At 38.2% G+C, this 26710-nt stretch overlaps 1 protein-coding gene across 1 annotated transcript; it reads right to left on the bottom strand.

Moving 5' to 3' along the window:
- Window positions 1-121: 121 nt before the first annotated feature.
- LOC113059903 (beta-1-syntrophin-like) lies at window positions 122-24354 on the bottom strand. The gene is made up of 7 exons (XM_026228568.1): window positions 23590-24354; window positions 15187-15403; window positions 10630-10837; window positions 5653-5789; window positions 4493-4689; window positions 2188-2378; window positions 122-1310 (listed from the first exon to the last, which is right to left on the bottom strand). Exons 1-7 carry the CDS (start codon window positions 24092-24094, stop codon window positions 1218-1220), a joined length of 1548 nt encoding a protein of 515 aa, XP_026084353.1. The 5' UTR covers window positions 24095-24354; the 3' UTR covers window positions 122-1217.
- Window positions 24355-26710: the final 2356 nt, after the last annotated feature.

Here is a 26710-nt window from a genome sequence, read left to right as displayed (position 1 = left end):
GAAGCTCTGAAAAGTCTTGGACCCCATTGACTTCTACATATTTTGGGTAGAATCGCTTTTAAAATATAATTTTTTGTGTTGTGATCAAGTAGAGGCTGGGAAAATTATGACAAATTTCATCTTAGTGTGAACTATCCCTTTAATTTTGAAAATTGATTCTCAGCCCCGTGACTCCTGGATCTGTCATGTGGGCTGGAATCTGACAGGGATGGTTTCACAGATGAGACAAAGGCTGTGCCACAGGGGCCCTGCTGTCCCCACAATGGATCAGTGCTCCGGGAACACTCAGTGCCTGACAATAGACAATAATTGCTGCTTAACTTGAAAATTCTCAAGTGCTCTAATTTATAATCTGACATCCAAAGTTCTTCAATGGCACAGTGAAGCTAAATATGAGAGCACTTTTCAGCCTCCATAATAGTTGTGCTAGCGTGCATGCAAGCACATCACACAAGAATGGAGAACATCCTTCTGATGAATATTAAAAACAACTAATGTGACGGCGTTACTAAAGATTTCTTTTGAAGTCAGGACTCCACATTTCATAAGCGAGACGTTTGTAGAAGTCACCGAAACTCCATTTGTCTGTGGAAACCGATACAGTTCTGAAGGGGAGGGCTGACCCGGTCTCGATTTTCCTCTTTTGTCACGAAGGCCTTGTGAAAGCAGACAGTTTGTTGACATGCCTCTTTGATGACTGGCACTCTAGAATGTTCCTGTTGATTTTGCTTCAACTATCAGTGTCGCACAACTCCTGAGAGAAAGCACCAAAAACTAAAACGAGATAACCATTTTCGGCTTGTTTAGCTTTTATGTGCATTAACCAGGTCTAAACTAGCCTTTCTTTAATCCACATTAGCTGTCATGGACGCATTACCTCCTATCATAACATAGAAGTGAATGGCATGAATACTCTGCTGTATTGGATTCTAAAATAACACTTCTAGTATTTTTTAGTTCCAATCACAAATTAGTGTTCATTAGATAGTTAGACTATTTTTTTTTTAGAAAATCAATGTGAAATTGTTTCACTATAATTAATATGTCTCTGAAAAATACATAGTTTTTCATTACTGAAATGTAAAAAAAAATCATTGAGTGGTCCGGTTTTCTACAGGGTCAGTTCCTTCAGTTTTGCGAGTTCCACTGTGTTCTGGGTTTTCCCTTCTCCATTTTGGAATAATCATGTCACGGTTTCAGTCTATGACCGTTCAATCTCAGGCTACCAATCCTAATCTTGCGATCTTGGCAGATAGGAAGGAGTGGAGGATAAAAACAATGGGCTTGGGACAGGAGTGCAAGTCAAGTTGCTGTGAATAGAAAAAAAACAAAGTATTAAGCAAAGAAGGGAAGTGCCTGATGGGACAAACACATGTTGAGAAAAACAATCATGATCAGACAGGCCTTCTCAAGAACTGCTAGAGATGAGCCGTCTATCAGTACAGACATGCATCGTTTCCTGAGCTGAAGAATTTCACCAATGAATGGGTGATACAGCTAAAAATAGATTGTATAGACAATATTTAATAAATAAAATGTTTGCAGTGAAACTAAAAAAAAACCACCCCTTCGAAGAATGATTTTAATCGAACAGCTCTTTTTATCCAGTAACGCACATAGTATTTATAAATTTATATTCATGTATATACAACTGCTGTATTAATAGTTTAAGTTCGTAAGAACTTTTACAGTAAAAAATAAATAAAAAAATTCAATGTGAAATATTATTTAAAAAAATATTTTCTATTTGAATACATTTTAAAATTTAATTTGTAATTAAAATGTAATTTTACTTGTGAAAGTTAAAGCTGAATTTTCAGCAACCATTATTCCAATCTTCAGTCACATGATCCTTCAGAAATCATTCTCATATATATATATATATATATATATATATATATATATATATATATATATATATACATATATATATACACACACACAGTTTATTTTTAATAAACGTGAAAAATTGCACACCAAGACATCCATGAACATTGATGCAAATGACTCCCGACTGAATCAGATACCTTTTCGGTTTTGAATCCGCTAAATTTATCTATGAAAAGATTAGTAGCAAATTAATTGTTTTTTATCCAATTTAAATAATAGCAGAATTGCCCCATGACAGCACTCTTATCACAGACGACTCATTTTGTTGGTGCTGAATGAACCTCAAATTGTACTCACAATTTCACCTTCGTTCCCGCCGAAATCCAAATAGAGGATCCGTACTCCATCATCAGCAGACATCTTCAGCTTTTCAAAGGGGTAACTGAACAGAGGCTGTGCCACAGAGCGCTCCTCTCCATCAGCTATAACAGAGAAACCTCGCTCATAGTGAATGACCAAGCGACAGTCCTGACCCTGATACATACAACCTGAAGAGACGAACACAAAAACACGTCAAGAATATTTCAAACTAAACACAGCTGCCATGATAACCATACAAAATTACTTGCAGTTGTTACACTGTACCAGAGGGTTAAAAGCAGACACTGCTAATTCCATTAAGGTTCCATTTATGAGACAAATGCCCTTTGATTCACCTGATAATTGGTACATTATTCATCTCCAGTAATCCCTGCTTAATACCTCCCTGGTTTCATCAAATACATCTCAGGACTACATGTATCTAGTATCACCCCTCCAATACATTCAATTACAGGATCTGTGGAAAACTACTGTTACCGCGTCTATTGTGAACGTGCCAGTGATCCACTTCAGCTGTTCCATCCATTTTCCCCATTAAAGCTCCCTGGATCTCTCTTTGACCGGGTAATTGTGTGGCTAGTGTGTTCTTTTCATTGTGTATCTTTGAGAAACCCCTCGGCTCGGACCATTTGGCTGATTAGATCATCACAGCAATGAAACAGCATCTTCTGCAGTTTACCCATTTAATTGGAATAACACTGACATTAAAAACTCACACACGCATTTATTAAGGACTTTGGGTGAGGGGCTCCTAAAAAGGGGATTTCGGATTACCGTTCCCATACTGTAACCTTATCCGAATCGAAATGGACTGATTTTCAAGACTAAGAGACTCTTTCCCACCACATGGGCTTTTAGTCAGTCACAAACTGCCTCTTAGCCTAGGACTTTTTCGGCCTCTAAACAGCTTTGCAATAATTCAGGAACTGTTCCTCATGTGTCCATGCAGGCTTATCATTACCAATCAATATAATACATACACTACAGACACTATGATATAAATGGAGCCAGAAAATAGTTGCTGAATTGGGCCGAACAAATGAAGTATAGAAAGAACGTTACATGTTTAAAAAAAAAAAAAAAATGACGTCCCACAAAATGAGAACTAAAAAAAAAAAATCTTTGGAGACGAATAGATTATAAGATTAGACTCAACACAGGTAATAGAGCATCAGCTTTCCCATAAAAACTCAAACATGGAGCAGCTCTTATTTGTTGTGTTAAGTGTCTGGTTTGTTTTGAGAGGATCTGCACTGTTGCTCTTTTCTTACAAACTCAACGTAACCATCATGTTCTCCCAAATGTATTAATTAGACCATGACGTGTTGTAACAAGGTCATGCTATTTTTATTGTGTTTCTTCCAGAAGTCCTCACAGCACTGTTAACATGCTTAACTCATGACAATATTATCAACATTAATCGTTGCGCAGTTTAATCTCGGCCTACTTGCATTGCAGCTTTGTAGGTTAAGTAGAAATACTGTATCTCAAAGTCTGATCTCAGAACAGTGAAAATATCTGACAGAAGGGGGAAAACCGCAAAATATCCAAATAAGGCACAGTGATCTCCAGGGGTTCACATGCAGTTCAGTAATGGCAGATACATTTACTATCAGTCCAGGCTCAGGGACTGCCTGAGAGCTTCAGTTCCCAGAATGCTTTGCTTGGTGCCCCTCGCCTGCTGCATTGAGACCACACAGGAACTCTGCCATGGCATTCCATTCTAAAAATACACTCTTAAGCGACTGTAATAGGAATAACGCACATCCAAAACTCAGAAATATTGCAGTGAATCACAGAAAGTCTTCAAATTCACAGTACAGTTGGAGCCATGGACCACGACCTCAAATGATCAAAATGTATCTCTAATGGAAGTTTGTGTGTACCAACAAATCTACATTCGACATAAGTATGTGTATAATATTCAAGAAACAATAGCCCTAAAAATCATATAAACAACATTACAAAAAAATAAAAAATAAATAAAAATCCTGGGCCAACACGGATCAGCACTTATCAAAGTCAAAGTCTGCTTCATTGTCAATTCTTCCACATGCACAGCACATACATACAGAGAATTGAAATTGCATTACTCAGACCCTTGGTGAATACAGATAACACTAACAGTTAAGCTTATTGGAAAAGTTCCAGAATACTGCTAACTAAGACAGAAAACAAACAAAAAACATACAGAGAAAAGTTCCCAAAAAGTTTTTAAGGATGTTGGTGTGGACAGGCCATCAGAACTGTGAAATCAGCAAGAAGTAGAATCCATACTCACTGGTAGTGACTTCTTTGATCATCTCAGCAGCTATGTGGCAGCCAGTGACTATGTGTCTGGTCCAGAGAGACAGGTCCTTGCAGGTCTCTGCCCTGAAAAGGTGGGCTTCTATACCCAATCTGGTTCCCGTGCGTGTAGCAAAGCACAGCTCACCCCCAGGCTGTGGTGAACCCTTATCTGGACCAGAATGCACCAGCCTATGATTAAAAATTCAATATATAAGTAATGGAAATCACTTCAAAAATCTTCATTTTTTTAGTACATTTACCATGGTGATTCTATATGGAATTCTTGGTAATATATTTCAGCAACCAGCCCCGCCCACTATCAGCTTCAAAAACACTCTTCAGAAATCTATGGGTGGCATCACGGACACTACGTACATGCTTTTATAGTCTATGCTTAACATCCTTTTGTTGGAATCAGTGTCTCCAAGTTCATGTTTGGCGGTTAATAAAGTGCAACATTCTAGTTCCAAATGTGAAATTCCCGTTCCTTTTTCCAGAGGGGAACTGATTTGAGCGGGTTGGTTTTCTTCATGGCTTATAACCCTTTAATGAAGAGTTAACCCCATGGGAAAAATACTTCAGGAAACAAGGCTGTTGAAAAAGTGGGCGGGGCACTGTTGCTTCCTATATACTAGCTCCGGATTAGTCCAATGAGTTTTCTTTTCACCATTGGCGGGGGCTGCCTGGCTTGATAGAAACTTGAGATTAGGCTGAAGAAGTCAAGCCAAAATAGGTTTTGAGAAAAGCATGGTGGTACTTTCTGCCATTCTGGACAATCCCAGGGTCAACAAAACATTAGCACATGCCAACTGAGCCTGCGATAACTGCCCTATCAGCCTTAGAGTGAAATCTGGGCTTTAGGCCAGTGGACTTCAAATCTATCCTTTGCAGTAATAGCTGCCACTTCATACAGCTTCAACAGGCATTTAATAGCCATGATGCTTTTATACGCTTTCTTTCCAACTGGCTGCAGTTGTGTATTTTAGTTCCCAGTTGGTCAGCACTGCCAACTAGCATGCAAAAAGCATGTTTGTGTTTTCATGTGTTTGTACAGAGGCATGTGTTAAACAAGAGTGTGTATCTTTTGTGTTTGTATGAACAAGCAAATTGAGAGCAGTAACGCTGTGTGTGTGTGTGTGTGTGTGTGTGTACCGTGTAGCGAGCAGAGGGTAGGTGTGTGTCGGGCTGAGCCAGTGTTCTCTCATGCGTGGCATACTGTCAAACAGCAGCATGTCCTTCTCCGTCAACATCACGAGAACCGGCTTCCAACACTGTCTTTCACTTTCCATCTGAAACACACACACACATACACACCATGAGTAACTGGTTTATAGTTAACTTCCAGGTACATTTTACATTTCGAAAGCCTGTGTAAAGGGGGAAGTCGTGGCTTAATGGTTACAGATTCGAACTCATAATCCAAAGTTTGCGAGTTCAAGGCAAGGCACCGAACCCCCAGCTGTTCCCCGGTTGCCGCAGCATTAATGGCTGCCAAATGCTCCGGGTGTGTGTTCACGGTGTGTGTGCACTGTGGATTCAGAGCATGGGTCATCACACTTGCCTGTGTCACGTCACTTTCACTAAAGCATCAAGTGCAGACATTAAACCTTTTGTTAATCTGAGAGATTTGGTAATTAACATTGTCAAAGTGGTAAACCTCTCAGGGGTGTGTCGCTTTTAAGACCACTTCCTGTGATTAACCACGGCAACTCCAAAGTGAAGCTTCAAAACCATTCAGCCTCTCCAATTTTACTCATGTACCAATAAAATGAGCACTTATTTCCCGAGGTAAATGATTGTGATGTGATCTGATATGCATAATTTATACTAATGGAATGTTCGTGAAACATTTAGTCGGCAATCGTGTCATTGATTCAAAATGAACTCTGTTTACTGTTTTAATGCAAGTTCCTGTTCCTTGTGTATGTAACTTGCCTGAAAGTATGCGCACACACACACACACACACACACACACACACAGGTTTTTAAATATACAAGACCTGTACAGAGCTGACTTAATACCACAGGGCAAGATTGTGGATACATGCACAACTTTTTTGTTCCCCTACCCATCTTCTCCTCCACAAAATAGCCATACATGGTGCTTACAATGGTGCTTTTTTTATTTTGCATATCAGCATATAATTTCCTTTAGGAATGTTTTTAATACAAAACAAGATACATTTCCCAGAGAAGCAAATAATATATATATATATATATATATATATATATATATATATATATATATATATATATATATATATATATAATGTGTGTGTGTGTGTGCGCAAAACAGAGAGGCATGTCAAGGAGAAAGTGAATTTATGTTATAAGGTTCAAATGTTGCATGGTTTGCTTTATTTTACGTTTCTTCAGTTCGATCTTCAGTTCAGTTCCGTGTCTCTGGCAACACTGAGAAGTTTCAGAGTTTAAGCTTATTTAGACCGATCTGCTTTGCAGGACTCCGGCAAAATACAAATATCTAAACAAAGTATCTAAAAACAAATAAATTGTCATTCATATTTTGCACAAAAGCAGCAAGAGCAGCTAATATATATAAAAAAAAGCTTAACAGGTGCAAGCATAGGTAGAGTTTCTATTGATAGCATGTGTTAAGCAGTCCAGCCTATCACAGACTTGCTGATTTCTGCACTGTAAATGCCAATAAGGTTTATTTTCCATTTATTTTAATTGCCAATCAGATGTGTTTTAGTTCGAATCAACACACAACTCAAAACGCTGGAATTGTGCAGTGCTGAAATGTGCATGCTCAGGAACTGCACATTTTAGATGTCTCCCTATTCAAACACACCTGATTCAACTCATCAGCTTACTAAAGACTCCAAGACCTCAAATGTGTGCGTCAGATAAGAGACACCATAAATGTGCAGTGTTGGGGTTCTCCAGGACCAGGATTGGGAACCACTGATCTAGACATTGTGGAAGCTTCATTGTGCATTCATTCATCGAGTTATAACAGAGCTTTTTTGAGATTGCAGTTAACGGAGACGTCAGCTCTTCTGTGATTATAAAGGGAGCGCTCTTTGCTCGCATTCTGCCATGACAAACCATGCACGTAGCAGCTTATGCTTGATTTAACAGTGGTTTGTGAATAGTAATAACTTTAATAACTAACTGTGGCTATGCAACAAATAACTTTATGAATTTACTGAAACTATATACACGCTACTTTTATGCTTGTTTTCATGGGCGGGATTAGGACAACACATGAATTTTGCAGGCGGGAGCGGGACAAGATAACATTTCTGTGGGTGCGGACGGGAGCGGGAAAAATCCATCCCACGCAGGTCTCTAAGCTGAAGTATAATTGATAAAAACAATGGGAATATATTTATATGATCGTATTAACACCGCTGTCTTGCTGTGAACGATTCATCTGTGCACGTTATTCCACAGAAAAACAATTGTTTGTCCTCATTATCTCTAATGCTTTGCGTCTGACTTGACTTTTCAGATGACCTCACAACCCCCGCCCCTCAAACCAGAGTTCTGTTGTGAAACACCCACTTATCATGATCCAATCAATTCCAGATGGATAAAATCAAGTTCCACTCTGAATATTCGGTTTCACTCTGAAATTTCTGTTTCCACCACAGAATACAAAAACTCGTAATCAAAACTTTTTTGCTCACAATTCAGACCTCACAACTTGAGTTTTTATCCCCACAATTTTTATTTCTCAGAATTATGAGATACAATTCTGACTTTTCCCTCGGAAATTCCAGAGTTTACATCTCGCAATTCGTAGTTAATATAGCAAATTACTTGCAGTGTTTTTTTGTTTTTGTTTGTTTTTTACAGACTAAACTGTGAGATATAAACTCTATAAATTGTGAGACTCCTTCCAGAAATCCATTCTATAGAAATCCATCACATTATGGAAGTAAAGGGGTTATGAATGACTTTAATGAACTTAAAAGTAAACATGCACTACAAATGAGTAATAGCTTTCCAAATAAGACCTTAAGTTGAGCCCAAGTGTGATTCACTGCCGAAGCCCTTTGAAAGCCTGACAGACCACTCAGATCTTCACAAATCACAGGGCTGCTCTTCAGAGGGTCAGTTTGCCTTAAAGCTAAAAAAAGTGCCCAGTGGGGCCGAGTGCGTCAGAAGCAGATGCGTAACCACAAACAGGCCCTTGTTATAGCTCCAGCCTTCACGCAAAGAAATCTGCTCGCTGTCTGTGGGCATTCAGCGCACTGGAGGCTTTTTCCTCTCATATAATTATTCATCAAGGGGCCGGCAGGTTGGTAATAGGAGACCGTACGAGGGAGCTCTCATTAAAGGGCAGGCTGAGACGGGGCTGCCCACAGCCCTGCCATCACCACGGTTCTCTATTAGCCAGCTCTGCCAGGCCTCAGCTAATTGGATGGCGATAAAAAGGAGATTTAATAGGGAGGAAAAACCTGCGGTCACACTGAGAAGAGTCATCCTCTATTAATCGCTCCAACACGGTGCAGAAAAAAAACAACAACAACCCTTCAGAGGAGCTGTCTGTACAGTTTTCACAATGTAAGCCATGTTTCCAAGCAGAGCGTAGAGTAGAACCCAGGATCTGTTATGATGCTTGAGTGATCTTTACATTTGTTTGAAAGTGATGTTGCAAACTTCTACATTTTTGTACAAGAGGTCCATCAAAAAGTTGGGCAATAAACAACAGCAAAAAAAAAAAGAAAGGTTGTTAAATCTCAAAATTGTCAGGTTAATATATAAAAGAACTATGTTTTGTGAAAATAAGTCACACCTTCTGATTCCATATAGCATAGCTATGCAGGCACTATGGGTGTTGATTTGATTGGGTAGTTTATTTAAATGTAATATGATTTATGACTCTACATTGCTTAACTTTCATTCTGCTATAATTTGAAGCATGTATCGTGCATGGAATTAAAGAGTGACTTAATGAGTGCAGTATTCATCGGAGTTGATGTATTTCCAATTAAAATGTCAAGATGGGTGACACTGAAATCGTTGGTCCCTTTTTTAAATAATCATTAGTGGTTCACTTCTATAACAGTTACAGTAAAGCTGCACTTGACAGCTTGTGACAGAGCTGTTTAAAATGCTATTTATCTGCTTGATATATTTCACATGATACTGACAGGAAACCAGGTTACAGTGAAACGCATAGTTAAGGCTGTGTTTGAAATCGCTTCCTTTTCCTTTTTTCCGCTCCGACGGCTTTCAGCCTCATCCTGCTTGATTCTACTATGTTAATAAATCTTAGCTCATCCATGAACATGATTTCTGCCGGAGTCCCATCTGACTGCGTCGGCTGTGGGGATGAAGACCACAACTCCCATGATTCCACACTCAGTCACAGCGTTATCAAACTACGCATTTGTTTTTTTGTTTTGTTTTGTTTTGAATACGTGCCCTCCAAAGGTGAAAAATACATAAGGTGCCTTTAAGGCGGTTTTCATACTAAAAGCCACAGTTTAGCCGAAAGATCATTTTGATGTTTTCATTATTAAACTAAATGTTCACATTACCTGTCACAATTATCTTGTGTTTTTGAAAGGACTTACAAGTGTTTCCATTAGTACCTCTTACTTGTGGGGGGAACAAAATCAGTCAAGAGCACTTTAACAAAGCTCAATGTCATCCATACAGTTTTCTGTCATTTATGCTAATCTTAATAACTGGGTTTAAAGTGACTGTAGAAGTCTTCACAGCTCCAGAATTATTATCATGACGGAAACTTTTTACGGTGGAACACTTGCATCAAACCAAAAACCCTGAACTAATGTTGGCTCTTATGCAAGATATCCCTGTGGGTTTAGACAGTATACTTTTACGAAATTAGAATTTGTAATATGGCTAAAAGACATACAGAAAGAAGGAGTTTTAATGATGATCTACTTCAACATGTTGCCATGCAGATTCGATTCAAGCTGAACTGATGTGTACTGGACAGTTGGAACAGGTGGGCTGGTGATATCACGGAGGCATAGCTCATTAATATTAATTCAGGTATGGAAAAATAATTTAACATTTTGTCTTCCATTTTGATTAATTTTAATGTGGTTCATTGGGTACCTTCATTATATTGCATAAGATAATCATTTTTAAATCGCATTCATCAAGTTGTATGCAACCAGTTTGCACCTTTTCCGCTAGCCATCCGAGGTGTCGGATCTCTCGACTCCCGGCGATGCCATGGCGGCCCGCGTGTTCTCGGAGTTCACAGACGACTTTGCTGGTCAGGTTTGAGATGGCAGTTTGCATGAGAGTGAACCAGGTCTGGGCAGAGGCGGTGTCTTTATGTCTCATGACTATTGTGTGCTTGGTATCAGGGGAGTGCAGCTCAGTCTGCCTGAAACACAAGATAGAAAGAAGAAGAGCACAAAATAGTTAACATTTAAAAATCAACGGCAGAGTGATCTCACTGGTCAACCAACAGGATATTTAAAGAATAGTTCAACCAAAGCTTACATTTAGTTATATTTCCTTTTTCCTTTTTTATTTTATATTTTAAATAAATTAATAGATCTAGATACTACAATATATTTGCCTTTATATAGCATAGGAAAAAAGTAACAGATGGAAAAATAAATATTTATATATATATATATAAAAAAAAATGTATATAGTAGAGTTGAATGAGAACAAATTAGAACACATGTGATGTCCACATAAAAAAATAAAAACAAGACATCTGAGTCAATGTACAGGTGAGCAGACAATGCTTAAAAGTGCTCTGGAGTCAACATTAACCACCGGAATATCAGATTCAAACAGAACCATACATCAGTTCAGCTCAGGGAGTTTACAGTGATAAATGTTCCACTCATACATCATCTAGAGTAAAAGTCTTAACCTTACACTCCACAATATCATTTTCAGGTGCACTGAATGGTAAAAATAGACCTACTTTCATGAAGACAGAGAGTTTGGAGGGGCTTAGGGGGTGGGCACAGATGGAGCTGATGAATTTGCAGTAGATTGGAGGAAAAAGCTTTGGATGAGGCCCAATGAGTTCTGCCCTTTAAGACTACTGTATAATTGGGAGAATTTTAACAACTAATGGAGATGCCTGTGTCCAATTTAGGACGTGAAAGTTTCAATGCTTTCTGTGGTCAAAATAGATCTTGTGAACTTCAGGAATTTAACCTTAAATGTCCAACTCCGTAAACTGGCACCATCTTTAATAACGGTTTACTTTACTAACATTGCAAGTGGATATCATTGAAAATAAAACTGACAAAAAGAACGTTATGACTACACAACCTATTCTTATTAACTAGAAGTCAGAATTACGTCCTTTGTCGCCATTGGCTTTTTTATTTTTTTACAAGCTCTTAAAAAAGGAATCCAAATCTAAAATGTTAATTAGTGCATTCATCCATGCATCCATCCATCCATCCACGATTTAATTGTACGGAGATATATTTTAAATTAGCTCATAAACCAAATGAATGAACTAAATGAATAAAAAGCCAAACCTTTTGCATTATTATTATTATTATTATTATTATTATTATTCATTGTGTGAACACTCATGTTGGAGTAATTGGGACAACCACAGTCCATGGTTTTAACAAAAAACAATTCACTTCTAATTAAACATTTCTGGCAAATGCTCTTCTATTCACCACCAACCTTCCAAATAATGGGTCCAAGACGACAAAACAAAGGTGGTGAACTGAATTTAGATGTCTCAAAAAACACTGTGTCAAACCAAAGAAGAGCAGGAGTAGCACAGGAAAGATGGAGAAGTCACTGACACATCCGTCATGGATGAAAATCTCCATACCCCAAACCACCAGCTACTTTCACTTCCACCGAAAACAACTCCAGTTAAAGTTCCACTCTGGACCATCAGAACACCGAACAGTCCAAACAAATGACGACAGTGGAACAGGGCACAATCTATTTTTACACCACATGGATTCTGTTTAGGAATTTGACATGAATCCTCTCACAGTGTGGCACTTGAGGTAAACCATGAATGCTCTGCATGAGCTCCAAAGTGATGGATGGGCTAGAAGACACGGGACACAATGGTGTAAATTGGAAACAGAGCTGGAGGGTAAGATGTGACGACCTGGCAGCCGGTCTGAGGAGAGCTCATGACTGACAGCACATGGCAGGAGTGGAAGAGTCCTTCGTCTGTCTGTCTACCTGTCAGTTTCTCTCACCACATGTCTCCCAGCTTATTTACCTATGCCAGATTTTTACGCAATGTCTTATGAGCAAAAGTGCTGTTGTACTGCATACTCACACGACTGTGATTCCTCCGAAGGCAATCAGCACTGTGAAAGTAATATTGCCTGATATAGTCATAAAAGTATTAAAAACATCAGCAGTCTTCTAATCAAAGAATACTGTTGTATAAGGAACAATATAGCAACACAAAGCAAAATAGCTTGCTGCTTTGTGAAATTTTACTTTTGAGTTTCAAATAAAGGACAAAAACTAGATTTTGAATCTGGTTCTTTTTTTTTTCTTCTTTTTTTTATACCAATCTAAAACAAAAACATAAAAAAGGTACGCAGAAAGTTATTCGCATTCAGTATGTTTAACATTCCAGCAGCACGCAGACACAAAGCCTTACTGTGTTGTGACATTTTCCGCCCGTCATTACTGTCGAGCAGTTCGGCGCTGGTACATCATCTTTTAACACACTTCCTGTGTAATGTTATGGTTAATCTCACAAACCACAACGCTCGTTTCTCTGACAACAAAAGTACAATATAGTGCAAAAAATAACACGAGGCTTGAGCACAAAAACAGTGGTTGGGGAGATCTTTTACCACTCAAGCAAAAACACTTTCAGCAATATAGAACAAAACATCTGAGACCGAGATTTTCTTTAAAATATTACATCCTCCAGGCATGAAAGAGAAATTAACTCTTTGTATGCTCGAGTATTAAGTTATTTTATATACACTTTTATATCAAGACGATGTTATTTTGAAAATAGTGAATGCTTTTGAAACCCGTTTTATTAATGGTATTTTGTTGATATCAACTGAGAAAACATTGAACATGGTAATTATATTGCATTTATATATAACAAACCAGATCATTTTATACATATACAACTTTTATTTGAAATATAAATCTATTGCAACATTATAAATGTCTTTACGAACACTTGATGATCTGTGACATCTACAGTAGTGTGAATAAGATGACTTATATAAGCAATAAATGCAAACATGTAAATGTTCCATTAGGAAGCAGAAAATGTACTGTTTTGCTCAAGCATTCTACCAACATATGAAAACCTTGACATAATTGTTGACAAGGACTTTGATAGTCCTATATCACTTTGAAGATATAAAGGTTCGTCCACTGACAGCAGAGGAGCCTTTAGACCTCAAACATGACTGAGTGAGCGACTGGCATAAAGCATTTGTTATGTGGACTGCATTACCAGGGTTGTCACATTCACCCACTGAACAATGAGACCGCATTACAAAGAGATTGTCTAAAACACTTCCAATCACCTTATTTTAATAGGACTAGGATCTTATAGGTCCCGTTCTTTGTGAACCCATGTTTTAAACTTTAGTTAGTGTGTAATGTTGTTATTAGAGTATAAATAATATCTGTAAAATTCTAAAGCTCAAAGTTCAATGCCAAGAGAGATATTTTATTTAACAGAAGAGGAAGAGTTGCGTTTGTCTCCATGTCGTTGAAACGCTGTTATTTTCATCTCAGAGTTCAATCACCTTTGTTTGGGCTTCCCAGGGATGCTGTACTTGGAGATTAATGGTTACAATTTATGTTTAACTCAGTTCCCGAAAATTATAATCCACATGTAAAACTATGTGCAGCACATTTTGCTGAGGACAGCTTCCTCAATCTCAATCAGTTTAATGCTGGATTCGCACAAAGATTATTCTTGAAAGATGGAGCAGTTCCCTCTTGTTGTTTATGTTTATTCCCTCACGTTGTTTATGGACCACAACCGGTAAGTGTATTTTATTATTTAAGTTGGTGCGTTTAACAGTTTCTGTAACTTATTACACAAAGGGCAACGCGGTTTAGCTTTGATAACTAGATGTTAGGGCTGTGCAAAAAACGATTGCGATTTTCATGCGCAGTAAAAACGCTCCTGTGATTAGGAGTACATCTCCAGCACGTGCATTCAGATCAGGATTGCCAGGTTTTCAAAACAAATCCTGCCCACTTGCTTCTCAAAACTAGTCCAATCAAGTTTCCAGGAGGGCCGCGTGCGCTCAGCTGCTGTCGAATCACAACATAGGAACCACTGGCACAATCAGAATTCGTTACGTATTTCTGAAGGAGGGACTTCATAGAACAAGGAAAGACATCAGCCCGTTTTATGACAGTGAAAACAGTGGTATACAGATAGGTGAATTGTGTGAAAAACACGCAAAACATGAACACGTGTTAGATTGCACATTGTAAACACAATCAAAGCTTCAAAAAAAGCACGAAAAACGGGACCTTTAATGAGTACTACACAAGCAAAAATACATTTTAAAGTACACATACGTTTCAGTTTCTCAAATACCAAAATCAGTTAGATAAAATAAATCAGAATTTGAATACTGCTTGTCGTAATATGTATTAAAACATTCTTTAAATGTTTTAAACATTTATATACTGGACTTTGGCCTCTCATAAAGTAGCGCTGCAAGACTTGCAAACTTCCTGTGGTCAATATATTGAATGCATGAGAAGCAGTACCTGTTTTCTGGGTCAGGGACGGTCATACTGTGGGTGATGTAGCACATTTTGAGGGGGATGCATCTGCGGTCGCCCTGTAAGGACAGCGAGGGGGGGCTGGGGATATCGAAATTAGGACTGCAGAGACGAGGGGACTCAGGAGGCAGAGTCTCCCAGCCAATCTCAGACACCGGTGACCCTTTTTTCACATATGGCGTTGCTTCCCGCATGTACTTGACTGGAATGAAAAAAGAAAGGGTTCAGTGAAAGGTCGAAACAGTATCTGTGAACAGTTCCCACAATGTTCCTTGATTGAAAAAAAAAAAAAAAAAAAAAAAAAAAAAAAAACAGTATCAGTAGACCCACATACTCAAAGATAACAAAACACACAGCTCTGTGAGTTAATTTTCCATCACACGTGAGCGCTGGGCCTCAGCCAGTCAGAAATGAAAGCAGGAAACCCCTACGCAAACCACTTCACTCCCACAGCTGTCCTGAGTGAAGAAATCAATTCACCGCACATTTGCATAGTATCCTATTCCATAGCTAGACGATTACTGCTGGTTTTATGACGGGCCAGTGAACTTGAGGACAAAGCATCTGCACATGAACGTGTTGATAAGATGCAATAAGGGGATTACAAACCACCATGCTTCTCAGGTGAACGTCATGCTGAGGGCCATTTATTCCCATTCCACATGACAGCTTAATCTCTTTTCAGGAAGGTGTTGACCAAGTGAGCACAGACCTATTTCCCAACACTAGAGGCATTTCACAATTACCCATAAAGACGACATATTTAAATGGGCTGTTTGGCATCAGTTTGGTTAAAACAATCATTCTGAATGCCTGAGTTGTATATTACATAAATGCTTCTCCACAAACACTTTTGATCATAATATGCTGCAGTATGCAAAGTAAACAATTCCTGACTGCAGGACCAAGAAATAAAAGGTCAACAAAATTGAACTCTGGAAAAATACTTTTCAAATGTAAGGTACACAAGCTGCATGCTTTTAGGTTTGGGGAACAATTAGATGTTAGATATTCTGTTATCCACTATAACATTAACCTTGAATGTAGCATGTGACCAGCTACATGAGGTCTTGACCTTCTCAACTTTCTCTCTCACATACATGCATACACACACACACACACATATATATATTTATATATATATATCCTAAGTTTTAATTTCTGCATTCGATCACTCATGTAAATGGTTCGTCTTTGTCTATAAATGTATCCTAAATTTAGGATAAGAAGTTTGTGCTATTGCTCACGTATCTCTACACTCATAAAGTATGCGTTATCATCATGACCTTCAGTTTCCACGTTAACACACAACTTACAAAGCTGCCAGGTCACTAAAGTGAAATGTCTAAACAGTAATCCCTGTTTTACACCTTCACACTGATAAAAGTAACAAAGATTAAGCAGTTAACAAAGCAAGACAACAACATAATCCATATCCTCCATCTGAATGAGGAAGTGATTCAGAATGCCACTTCCGAAGTCTCAAATGTAACGGTGTACTTCAGGCTCAAGGGTTCTTCAGTCAGCTCTTGCATAAAACATTACTACTCAGAACTTTAGAGTCCACCACACAGCAGGTGGAACTCTATTCACAGGCCTAAGAGCTCTAGTGGTTCTTTATCCTCAAGGACAAGCTAACACACTGGCTACAAACACAAGGCTCTGAAAGGATTTTCTATGTTCTACAAAGGCAATGGGTAACTTTGTGGTAAAACAGTTAGTTATAACTATGTTTAAAATTCATATCTTTTAAAAAAATACTAATTATATTACTTCAGTGTCACAAAACAGTTGTTACATCGCCTATACATTCCATTAAAAAAAAAAAATCCTAAAAAGGTTTCTTAATGTTGCAGACTTTCAGGGAGTAATAGGTTAGTCTCAAACAAAATGCAAAAATGTAAAAAAATAAAATTATAGCAATGAGGAATGGTGTGTTTATGGTCGACTCTCATCATACATTATTAAATCTATGTTTTATTTGAGAACAGTCCATGAGAGATCCATATATCTTGAGCATTCACACTTGGGAGTGGACATTAATTGCTCTCATTGTGATGTGCACTCAAGGGAGAATGTTAAGTGCAACAGCTGAGAGCACCAGTCACAATGAGAGTTGAAGTAGGAACCTCAGTTGCAGAAGCACCAATGAAATTCCAGAAATCGGTCGTTAAATTGAAAATGTGGCATTTATGCACTTCACTCACTCACTTTCAAAACCTGGTAAATGTACTGTGGAAAGGAAGCATAGTAGTATTCATTAGGGCTTGGTGATAGACATTTTAGTCGTTTATTATCCACATTATGTGGAATGTTCCACTTTATGATGCAATAGTTTGGCTAAGCATCACCTCTGCAGAAAAGCAACACCTGCTTCAACACTGCTGCCTTTTTAGCCCCGCCTATAAATTTGCACATGTAGGGTAAATAACAAGAGACAAATGCAGGTTTACACAGAAACCAAACTATAAAGATGGCTAAGATGGCTAAGATGACAAGATGACGCTTTTCACATCCAAGTTGTGGAAAAACAGTTTGCATGGCGTTCCTTCTGTTAGAAAAGTTCTGTTTATTTTTAATAAAGTTCCAGACTGCATCAGTAAGAGCATGGCCCTTTGTTCACTTCATTTTACTTGAGATTCATTTAAAACAAGGCACATTTTGGCACATGATTTTCAGAAAGATTGTGACAAAAAAAAAAAAAAAAAAAATGATGCTGTGCCAAATATATTGGATCCAACTGAATGTGAGTAACTGTTTATTACGTGATCACTATTGCTTTGTTTGTTGTTACAGATTTTATATGTTCTGAGTATTTGGGGGAGATCAAATAGCTTATTACTTCTAAATATATATATATATATATATATATATATATATATATATATATATATATATATATATATATATATATATATATATTTTTTTTTTTTTTTTTTTTTTTGATAACAAGTGAAAATCCAATCGAAAAAGAAAAATGAATATCTATAGAACATCGACAAATCAATCAATTGATTTAAAGGGGGGGTGAAATGCTATTTCATGCATACTGAGTTTTTTTACACTGTTAACTGGGTATCCCATGCTAAACATGGACAAAGTTTCAAAAATTAAGTTGTACGTTTGAAGGAGTATTTTTGTTCCCAAAATACTCCTTCCGGTTTGTCACAAGTTTCGGAAAGTTTTTTTCGAGTATGGCTCTGTGTGACGTTAGATGGAGCAGAATTTCCTTATATGGGTGCTAAGGCACTTCTGCCGGAAGAGCGCGCGCTCCCGTATAGCAGAGCACTGAGAGCACAACAGACATTCACTGATCAGAGCGAGAGCGTCGCGAAATGTCACAAAAGGAGTGCTTTTGGTTGCCAGGACAAGACAACCCTGCACAGATTACCAAAGAAAAAAACAGCATTAAGGGACCAGTGGATGGAGTTTATTTTTACAGAGCATCAACAGAGTTGTGCAAGTGTTTGTGTTTGTTCCCTGCATTTCGAAGATGCTTGTTTTACAAACAAGGCCCAGTTTGACGACGGATTTGCGTATCGTTTATTTCTTAAGGATGATGCAATCCCAACGAAAAAGGGTCACGATCGTGTGTTGGAACCACAGGCGGTGAGTAAAACTGCTAAAAATATCTCTGCCTCCTTGTTAGTGCGTCCGCCTCTCATCGGAGACCCGGGTTCGAGCCCCGCTCGGAGCGAGTTGTTGCTGCTGCTGCTCTCGTTCAGTTTCAGCCTCGGGATCTGATTCTGGATCATAAATAAACGGCTGAATCTGACTGTTAGCCATGGTTTATTTTGGATGATGGTTTTTTCCTCAAGGTAATGTCAGAGCCGTTAAATATGTTTTTCAATGGCTCTGGATAATGTCACAGCTTCCAAACGCTCTCAACGCAAAAGCCTACTCGCGCTCGTGATTCTTTAGCTCCACCCACACGCCACGCCTCCAGTCGGTCATGTTTTTCCGGGAAAAATCGGTAGAGACTATCTTTCTCTTATGAATATAATAAAACTAAAGACTTTTTGGAGTTATGAAGGATGCAGTACTACTCTATAGTTACTCAAGATTAACAGGATATTGAGTGAAAACGAGCATTTCACCCCCCCCCCCTTTAAGATAAAACACCAAAACATGGAAAATTTCCACGCAAAACATTATTAAAGTCAAATTATTACATTAGGCTACAAAAAAAACTCCAATCATAATCAACATTTAAACCTTTAAAATACGAAAGTCTCAAACCCTAAGATATATTCTTTATAAAAAAAGTTAATACTCATCCATGCCCTCCTAAAATCCCTCATTTAAACACACCCCCTTGTCTACATCGCTGTGTGGGAAGATTTACATAACCCCGCCCAAATGTTCACACAAGGAAGGCGCAACTTTTGTTCTCGTTTTAGTATTGTTGCCACTGCCATGTTGTGGAGATTACCATTGTTTCGTAGTGAGAGTGAAACTACTTTGTTTGCCCCTCCAAAAGAGGATACAACTAGAAATCAGTGGTTAAGTTGTATTCACAACACTGTTCCAGAACAGTTCAATTCAAATATTCAAGTGTGTGCAGCGCATTTTAAGGAGGACTGTTTCCTGAACCTGGGAGAGTAGTCTACAATGCCGTGTTTCTACAATGCCAAAGACAAAAAGTTTCTATAAAGTGGGGCAATTCCAACATTGCAAGGACAGTCTGGCACTTCTGAATCACAGTCTGTTAGTACGTTTACATATTTAAAGAATGTCACTGATGATTCAAACGTCAGTTTTAAGAAGTGTAGAGTAGAGCTTGTTGTTTCTCCATTAACAAATGCAGATATGGTTTTGTTTACGCAGCGCGATTCACAACGCAACGTATAAAAACATTATAAGTATAAGTCATTATAATCAGTAATTATGTCCCCACTGGATGAAACAATCGCCTCTATGTAATGGGTTTTATTGGTTTTGTCTCGTTGTGCTGGGACACATGGCATCACAGTATGTTAAGGGGCATAACATTTCCATCACACGCTTCAGGCACTCGGCTAATCACAACACACTGGATAGCTGGCCAATCAGAGCACACCTCGCTTTTCAGAACGATGAGCTTCGTAAAAATCTATACGTTTCAGAAAGATGGGGCATAGAGGAGAAACAACAATGTACAGTAAGAGGAAAATAATTTTTTTGAACCTTAAACTGCATAAACACATTGCATTACACCAAATAATGTTCTTTTTAGCAACGTCATATGACCCCTTTAAAACATGGGATCAGTGTTAACATGAAACCAGTTATTCTAGTTTTGTGGCTGTGGTTAAGTTATCTCTATAGTTTGCTATGTGGAGCTCACTTTGTTTGAGAATATACATGCCTTTGTCTCCCGAATGCCAAAGGGAATGTCAAGAACCGGCTGAGTTGCGTTCCAGGCTGGATCAAGGAAATTATACTGCTTTGAATGTTTTTAAAATTACACTACCCATAACCATTAACTAACTGGGAAACAAATACAAAAGGTACGACGACAAATTACCTGATCTTGAATGCAGTGCAAATGTGTTGTCCCTGCTCTCTGTATATAGTGCATGTTTTAAGAATGAGGTCATGTGACTTGTGAGAGTGGTCCTCACTACACGTTCCCCTTCATAGAACAGACTAGCCATCATTTCAATCACAGTCCCATTCTTTCCCACTTTATCATTTATTTACAATATTAAATACGTGAGTGAATGAGAAACAACACAAAGCATAAGGCGCCACATTCCAAAAGTGATTTATTCGTGCCTTTGGCTCATGCATCTATCTTAGGTAAAGTAACTAACAGTTTGCAGAGACATGGTGTCATGCTTCGCACTAGTAACACAGTTTCATTATCTCCATTTCTTTGTCTTGGCTTCTAATACGAGCCTTCACTTACCACTGTACTTGGGTGTTTTTTAGAAGAGGTGTTTCTAGTTTAAAAGCATATCTATGAATACAGATACTCAAAATCTTTTTTTTCACTTGTTTACAGAACTTTCAAATTTCATATGCAATTATTTCAGTAAAATAAGTGTGTTGTTGAACACTCAGCGCCTAAACATACATTTCATTTATCTTAATTAAACATCAGGCACACAGGCGAGCAGCTTTTTGTGCACTGTGTTTATCTGGTCAGCCTCATTGCAAACTGTCTTGGGTTTTAAGAATGGGTTTCTTTTTTCAAAGAAGAATAAAGTCCTTTATAGACTTCGATTGGTAAATTGCTAATTTGAGGAAGTGGTGCTGCAAAAAAGACACCAGAGTCTTTTTAGTAAATTATAACTAAGGAATTTGGCTTTTTTGGCACAGACATAGACAGGTAGCGATCAACCTGTCAAATCCCTTCAGACTGCACTTATTTTTCTTTAATATCATCCAGAGACCTTGACTTCAATATGTCCAGTTCTGTAATTTTGCCAAAGACATTGACTTGTCCCCCAGAACAAATGTGTTTCTCAAATATATATATATATATATATATACAAAGACTATGGACAGGCATCAGGGAGTCTGTTAAAAGAAGATTGTGTTGATTGATAGAGTGGTGACAGGGTAAAATACAAGCTGGGTGTAGTATATCTGTGGGAGTAAAAGGATATGTGCAAATATGTCTGGCAAGAACTGTCAAAATTAATTATTAATAAGGACGGGAGAAAGGAATCGAGGCCTTGATTTGATTGGGGAAGTCATGGCCTAGTGGTTAGAGAGTTTGACTCCTAACTCTAGGGTTGTGGGTTCGAATCTCAGGCCAGCAATAACACGACTTAGGTGCCCTTGAGCAAGGCACCAAACCCCCAACTGCTCCCCGGGCGCCGCAGCATAAATGGCTGCCCACTGCTCCGGGTGTGTGTTCACAGTGTGTGTGTGTTCACTGCTCTGTGTGTGTGCACTTTGGATGGGTTAAATGCAGAGCACGAATTCTGAGTAGGGGTCACCATACTTGGCTGAATGTCACGTAATGTTTTGACATGCAAAATCTCACTTTATTATTTTGCACTCCTGACTGGATGACTAAACAACTGTCAATGTTTTATCAACACTGGTCAAATATCGAAGCTATAAATAATAAAGAAATAATCTTTCTACTGAGCCACAGTTTTTCCAGCTCAAGTCAAGAGTCTGATATTTTAACATGCTGTGAAAATGAAACCACAATAATCTGGGGCTGTCGCCAATCTTAGCCAGTTAAGGAGAACTTTTATGGTGTATAAACACGTCAAAATAACTCCACAGCTGAGCTCCAGTGCCCGGTTTAAATTATTTACAGAAGGTGACTAATCTGACCCTAAGGTCAGTGTGCAGGAAAACCACTGAAAAACATGAACAATGATACAGTGATGGTATGGGGTTAAATTCTCTCACAGCAGAGTACAACAGCACATGCAGCAGTATGTCTGATAGTATAAGAGCTTTTGCATGTATATGTAACCGGGATTTTATAGTGTCCTCATTTGTAAATCGCTTTGAATAAAAGCATCTGCTTAATGACTAAATGTAAATGTACTGGTCACGGAAATACTGGTTACAACAGGATACATTCTTACAATAGTATCTTTAACAGAATAAAGACAATAGATTTGCATGAATTGCTGCACTTACAATAAATTCTCATATTCTGTGGCTGGTTGCATAAAATGCTTAGACTAAAATTATAAGTTAGTCATCAAATTTTCTTTAAGACTGTACATAACTTTTTCAAATCTCATACATAAATTGATCTAATTTGAATCCAGAAATATGATTAATTTCACTTTGAATAACTGCTAGTTGGTCAGTCTTATCTTAGGAACCAAATTTATGCAACCGACCCCTGGTCTAAATTTTAAAGCTAGGAATTTAGGCTAGTGTAAATTAATATTTTATATTTTCATTTTTTTTTTTTTAAATGGTACCCTATTTGTCACTGTATTTTGTGTACCATGTATTTCATATGTAGCTGCTGCTGCAGTGCAATGCGTGTCAAACCACATTTCCTTAAATCTTCAGCTGTATTGTGAAAACCTTCAACATGACTAAGCACAATGAAAACCTCCTGATAAGAGCGGGAAACTTATGAACGTCCCTCAGAAATCTGTGCTATGCTTTTATGGTGCAGTGTGAGGGAACTTTATCAGCTCTCAGGGGTACTTTCATCTTTAATGTACAATGCTGGAAGGCACAGCAAACACGTCCGTCACTCTAGCAATGACCTTCCACAGGTGGAAGTGAAGGACATGTTTGTGGTACCTTCATGAAGAGTCTTGCTAACACACACACACACACACACACAACTTAAAAGAGTATGGTTTGGTGGTCTAAGCTGGTCACCAAGGTGTTATTTAGTTGGTTTAGCTGGGCAACTTGCTGAGGAAACAAAAAAAAACTGACAGTTCCCTAGTCTTCCCCAGTCCTTACCTTCCAGCATAACTTCTCTGCCCGCTTTCTTCAGCACCTGCACCGCCTCGTCGTGCGTGGCGTCCCGCAGATTGATCTCGTTCACGGACAGTATCGCGTCCCCCACGTAGAGCGCTTGAGTCTCGTCCGCGGCCAGACCTCGGAATATTTTACTGATAAGAATAGGCATCTTGTTCTCCTTCCCGCCTTTGATGCTTATCCCTAATCCACCGACCTCCTGCTTGATCACTTTGACACATCTTTTGCGGTTCGCAATCGCTTCGGGCACTTGGGAATCCGTAAAAGGAGTCGTTACTCCGGCTTTGGGGCTGTTGGTGGGGTCTGGTTGGTCGTAGGAGCCGTTGGTGGTGATGCCGTTCAGGTTAACGCCGGTGTCTGTCGCGGTCTCCTCGCAGCTGAGCGTCAGCGACTCGTCGCTTAAACTCGCCAGCACCGCGTGCCATCGCTCCCGTACTAGCACCTCCAAACATGCACTTTTCTGCACTCTGTTACTACAAACCGCCATCTTTGAAACATTCTTAAAATGCCATGTGATTTCATACACACGCACAGGACTTTACCCCCGGACCGGGAAAAGTTGTGACTCAGGTTGGATTTCAGCCCCTCTACAGGCTCCACATGCAGATCCTCTCTGGGTGGAGCAAACGTCTGAGATGTCCTGTATGTGCATGGTCATGTTGAACTCTAGCTTTCTCTCAGGAAACGCTCGGATTGACTTCTGTGTGATTCTCTTAAATACACTGATCGCTGTTGTATATGCAAACCTTAATGTGTTTAGCACTACCTCCATAATTAAAGTCAAATCGTTCATTATTTCGGTTCGTTTTTAATGTTTAAAGTTTGGGGATGATACAAATATTTCAACAGAGGTTACTGTAAAACAATGATCCTCAAATCTGGCTCGCGAGATCCACTTTCCTGCAGAGTTTAGCTAACCCTGATCATACACACCTGCTAATCAATGTCTTTAGGATCATTAGAAAATCACAGGTAGGTTTGTTTGATTAGGTTTGGAGCTAAACTCTGCAGGAAAGTGGATCTCACGAGCCAGATTTGAGGATCGCTGCTGTTCTGATCACAGAAATGTTCTGATGATACTCGTTCTGTCTAATTATTACCTACCTAAGTTCTGTTCACCAGCGTTTACAGTTAAATCATTGTAATCACACGTGTGGGGTCACTTAAATATTTAAAACGCCAACTATAATAAGTCATTTTATTTTAATTAGAACATGTTCTAAGACCGCGATGACCACCCATGATTAGCGCCTTCTGTATAGTTGTGTTGTTCTTTCACTCACTGTTGTCATCATAAGTACGTAATTGGAAAAAAGTTATTTGTGATTATCTCCAAGCAAAGCAAGGCGACAAAAACGTATGTTACATGTAAACAAAACACTGTAATGAACATTGGCCAGACCGCACTGCTTTCAGTAACACTAAAGGGACGTTTTCTAGTGCCATCTAGTGTTTATTATTGGTTACTGTATTTACATGACAACAGTAAAGAAAAGAGCACAATCTACTTCTAAAGAGCATTTTGTTTTTAAATTGTATAAACTTTTTGTTTATTCTTATTTTAATTAATATTTTCTTGTATGTCAGCATTTTTGTTTTCAGTATAGCTCTTTCCCACACACCATATATATATATATATATATATATATATATATATATATATATATATATATATATATTCTTTCAAATATATATTTTTTTATATCAAAATATACAATAACAGTAAAAATAGTCTCATGTCCCTTTTGAAGAAATTTTGTATTTGTTGTCTATAACGTGTGAACATGTAACACATTTGAATAAAATTCAGTAAGGAACATATATTACAATGTTCCAACAAATCATGTTACTGTTAGGCCAATATTAAAAAATATATTTTTTGATCACTAGGCTATTTACATTTGAATTTAGCCTATATATAGGCTGCTGTGATATTGTAAAATGTATTATTTTTGCCACTGAAATACATTTTGAGCATATGAAGGTTGAAATTAAATATAGTATTTCAGAAAATATATTTAATTGAGCTTTACTGCTTACAACATATATTTAGAATATAGTTTAAATATATTTTGGCCAGCAAAGCTCTGCAGTTGTTGTTGGAATACATGCTGTTTAAGTTGGTTTGTCAGGAATTTTGTGAAAGATTATAAAAGATTTCACAATAGGTTCATGCTGCGGGTTCAGTGCAATTTTATGCAGTTTTTATATTTTATAATATGACTTTAAATGACTTACTTAAATTGTTGTCAAATATGCTGCTACAATACTTGAACACATATTTATATAAAAGAGAAGATAATAACAGTCTATATAAAGCCTATAAGTCTATATAACTGTCCCACTGTCTTCCTGAATTTAGTTTTTATTTCTCAGCCTGGCTGTCTTTGTATATTGTTGGGTACTGCTATTGCAGTGCATCATGAGAACAGAGTGGAGGACCACGCTGTAACACAATACATGTGTATTATCTTGCTGAGAAATTAAGTCCAAGTTATCAAGTTAATCCATAAGAAATGTCTGTTATATCAACATGCATTGTGAATTGCCAAGGAATGGCACACTTTATTAACTCCAACAGAAACTAACAGTATAAGGAATAAGTAAGCAACATATAGTTTTTAAGACATTTTAATGTAGATCTCATCAAAGCCAAAACTAACAGGCTATTTGTGGCAGACATGGGGACTTGTGACTTGGTGACTTGGACTCCAGTCGACTCGAGTCGCTATTTTTAGGACTTGAGACTTGACTCGGACTTGGAGGTTAAAGACTCGGGACTTGACTTGACTTGAGACACGATGACTTGAATGACTTGAGTGTTAATCACATCATGTTTTCAGTTTGAATATAAAATATATAAATTATTTTTTAAAATAAAGTTGATTACTCAGCTGGAGCGCAGGCTGAGAATAGCGTCGTGACTGGATCAGGACACTATCATCAGTCATGCCCTCTCTACCTTACACACACCACGCCCACTTAAATCAGATATCACATCACATCAACATGTCAGCCTGAGAGGTACCGAGGGTCATCGCTTTTGTCTTCAATAGTTCGCGCCTAAAAACGCGTGGAAAACGCTAGTCGCGCCGCTTTCTCC

Source organism: Carassius auratus, chromosome 41 (assembly GCF_003368295.1).
Source record: "Carassius auratus strain Wakin chromosome 41, ASM336829v1, whole genome shotgun sequence".
Classification (NCBI taxonomy): domain Eukaryota; kingdom Metazoa; phylum Chordata; class Actinopteri; order Cypriniformes; family Cyprinidae; genus Carassius; species Carassius auratus.
The sequence above is the reverse complement of the archived record's forward strand: the minus strand, read 5'-3'. Positions and strand labels throughout refer to the sequence as shown.

What these genes read in the sequence shown, in the direction of transcription:
- LOC113059903 (XM_026228568.1), bottom strand. Translation starts at nt 24,094, where the DNA reads ATGGCGGTTTGTAGTAACAGAGTGCAGAAAAGTGCATGTTTGGAGGTG. An exon ending in GTCCCTGACCCAGAAAACAG is followed by an intron (nt 10,838 to 15,186) that starts GTACTGCTTCTC and finishes CTTGTGTTTCAG; the next exon opens with GCAGACTGAGCTGCACTCCC. An exon ending in TCGGATGGCTAGCGGAAAAG is followed by an intron (nt 5,790 to 10,629) that starts GTGCAAACTGGT and finishes TGTGTGTTTCAG; the next exon opens with ATGGAAAGTGAAAGACAGTG.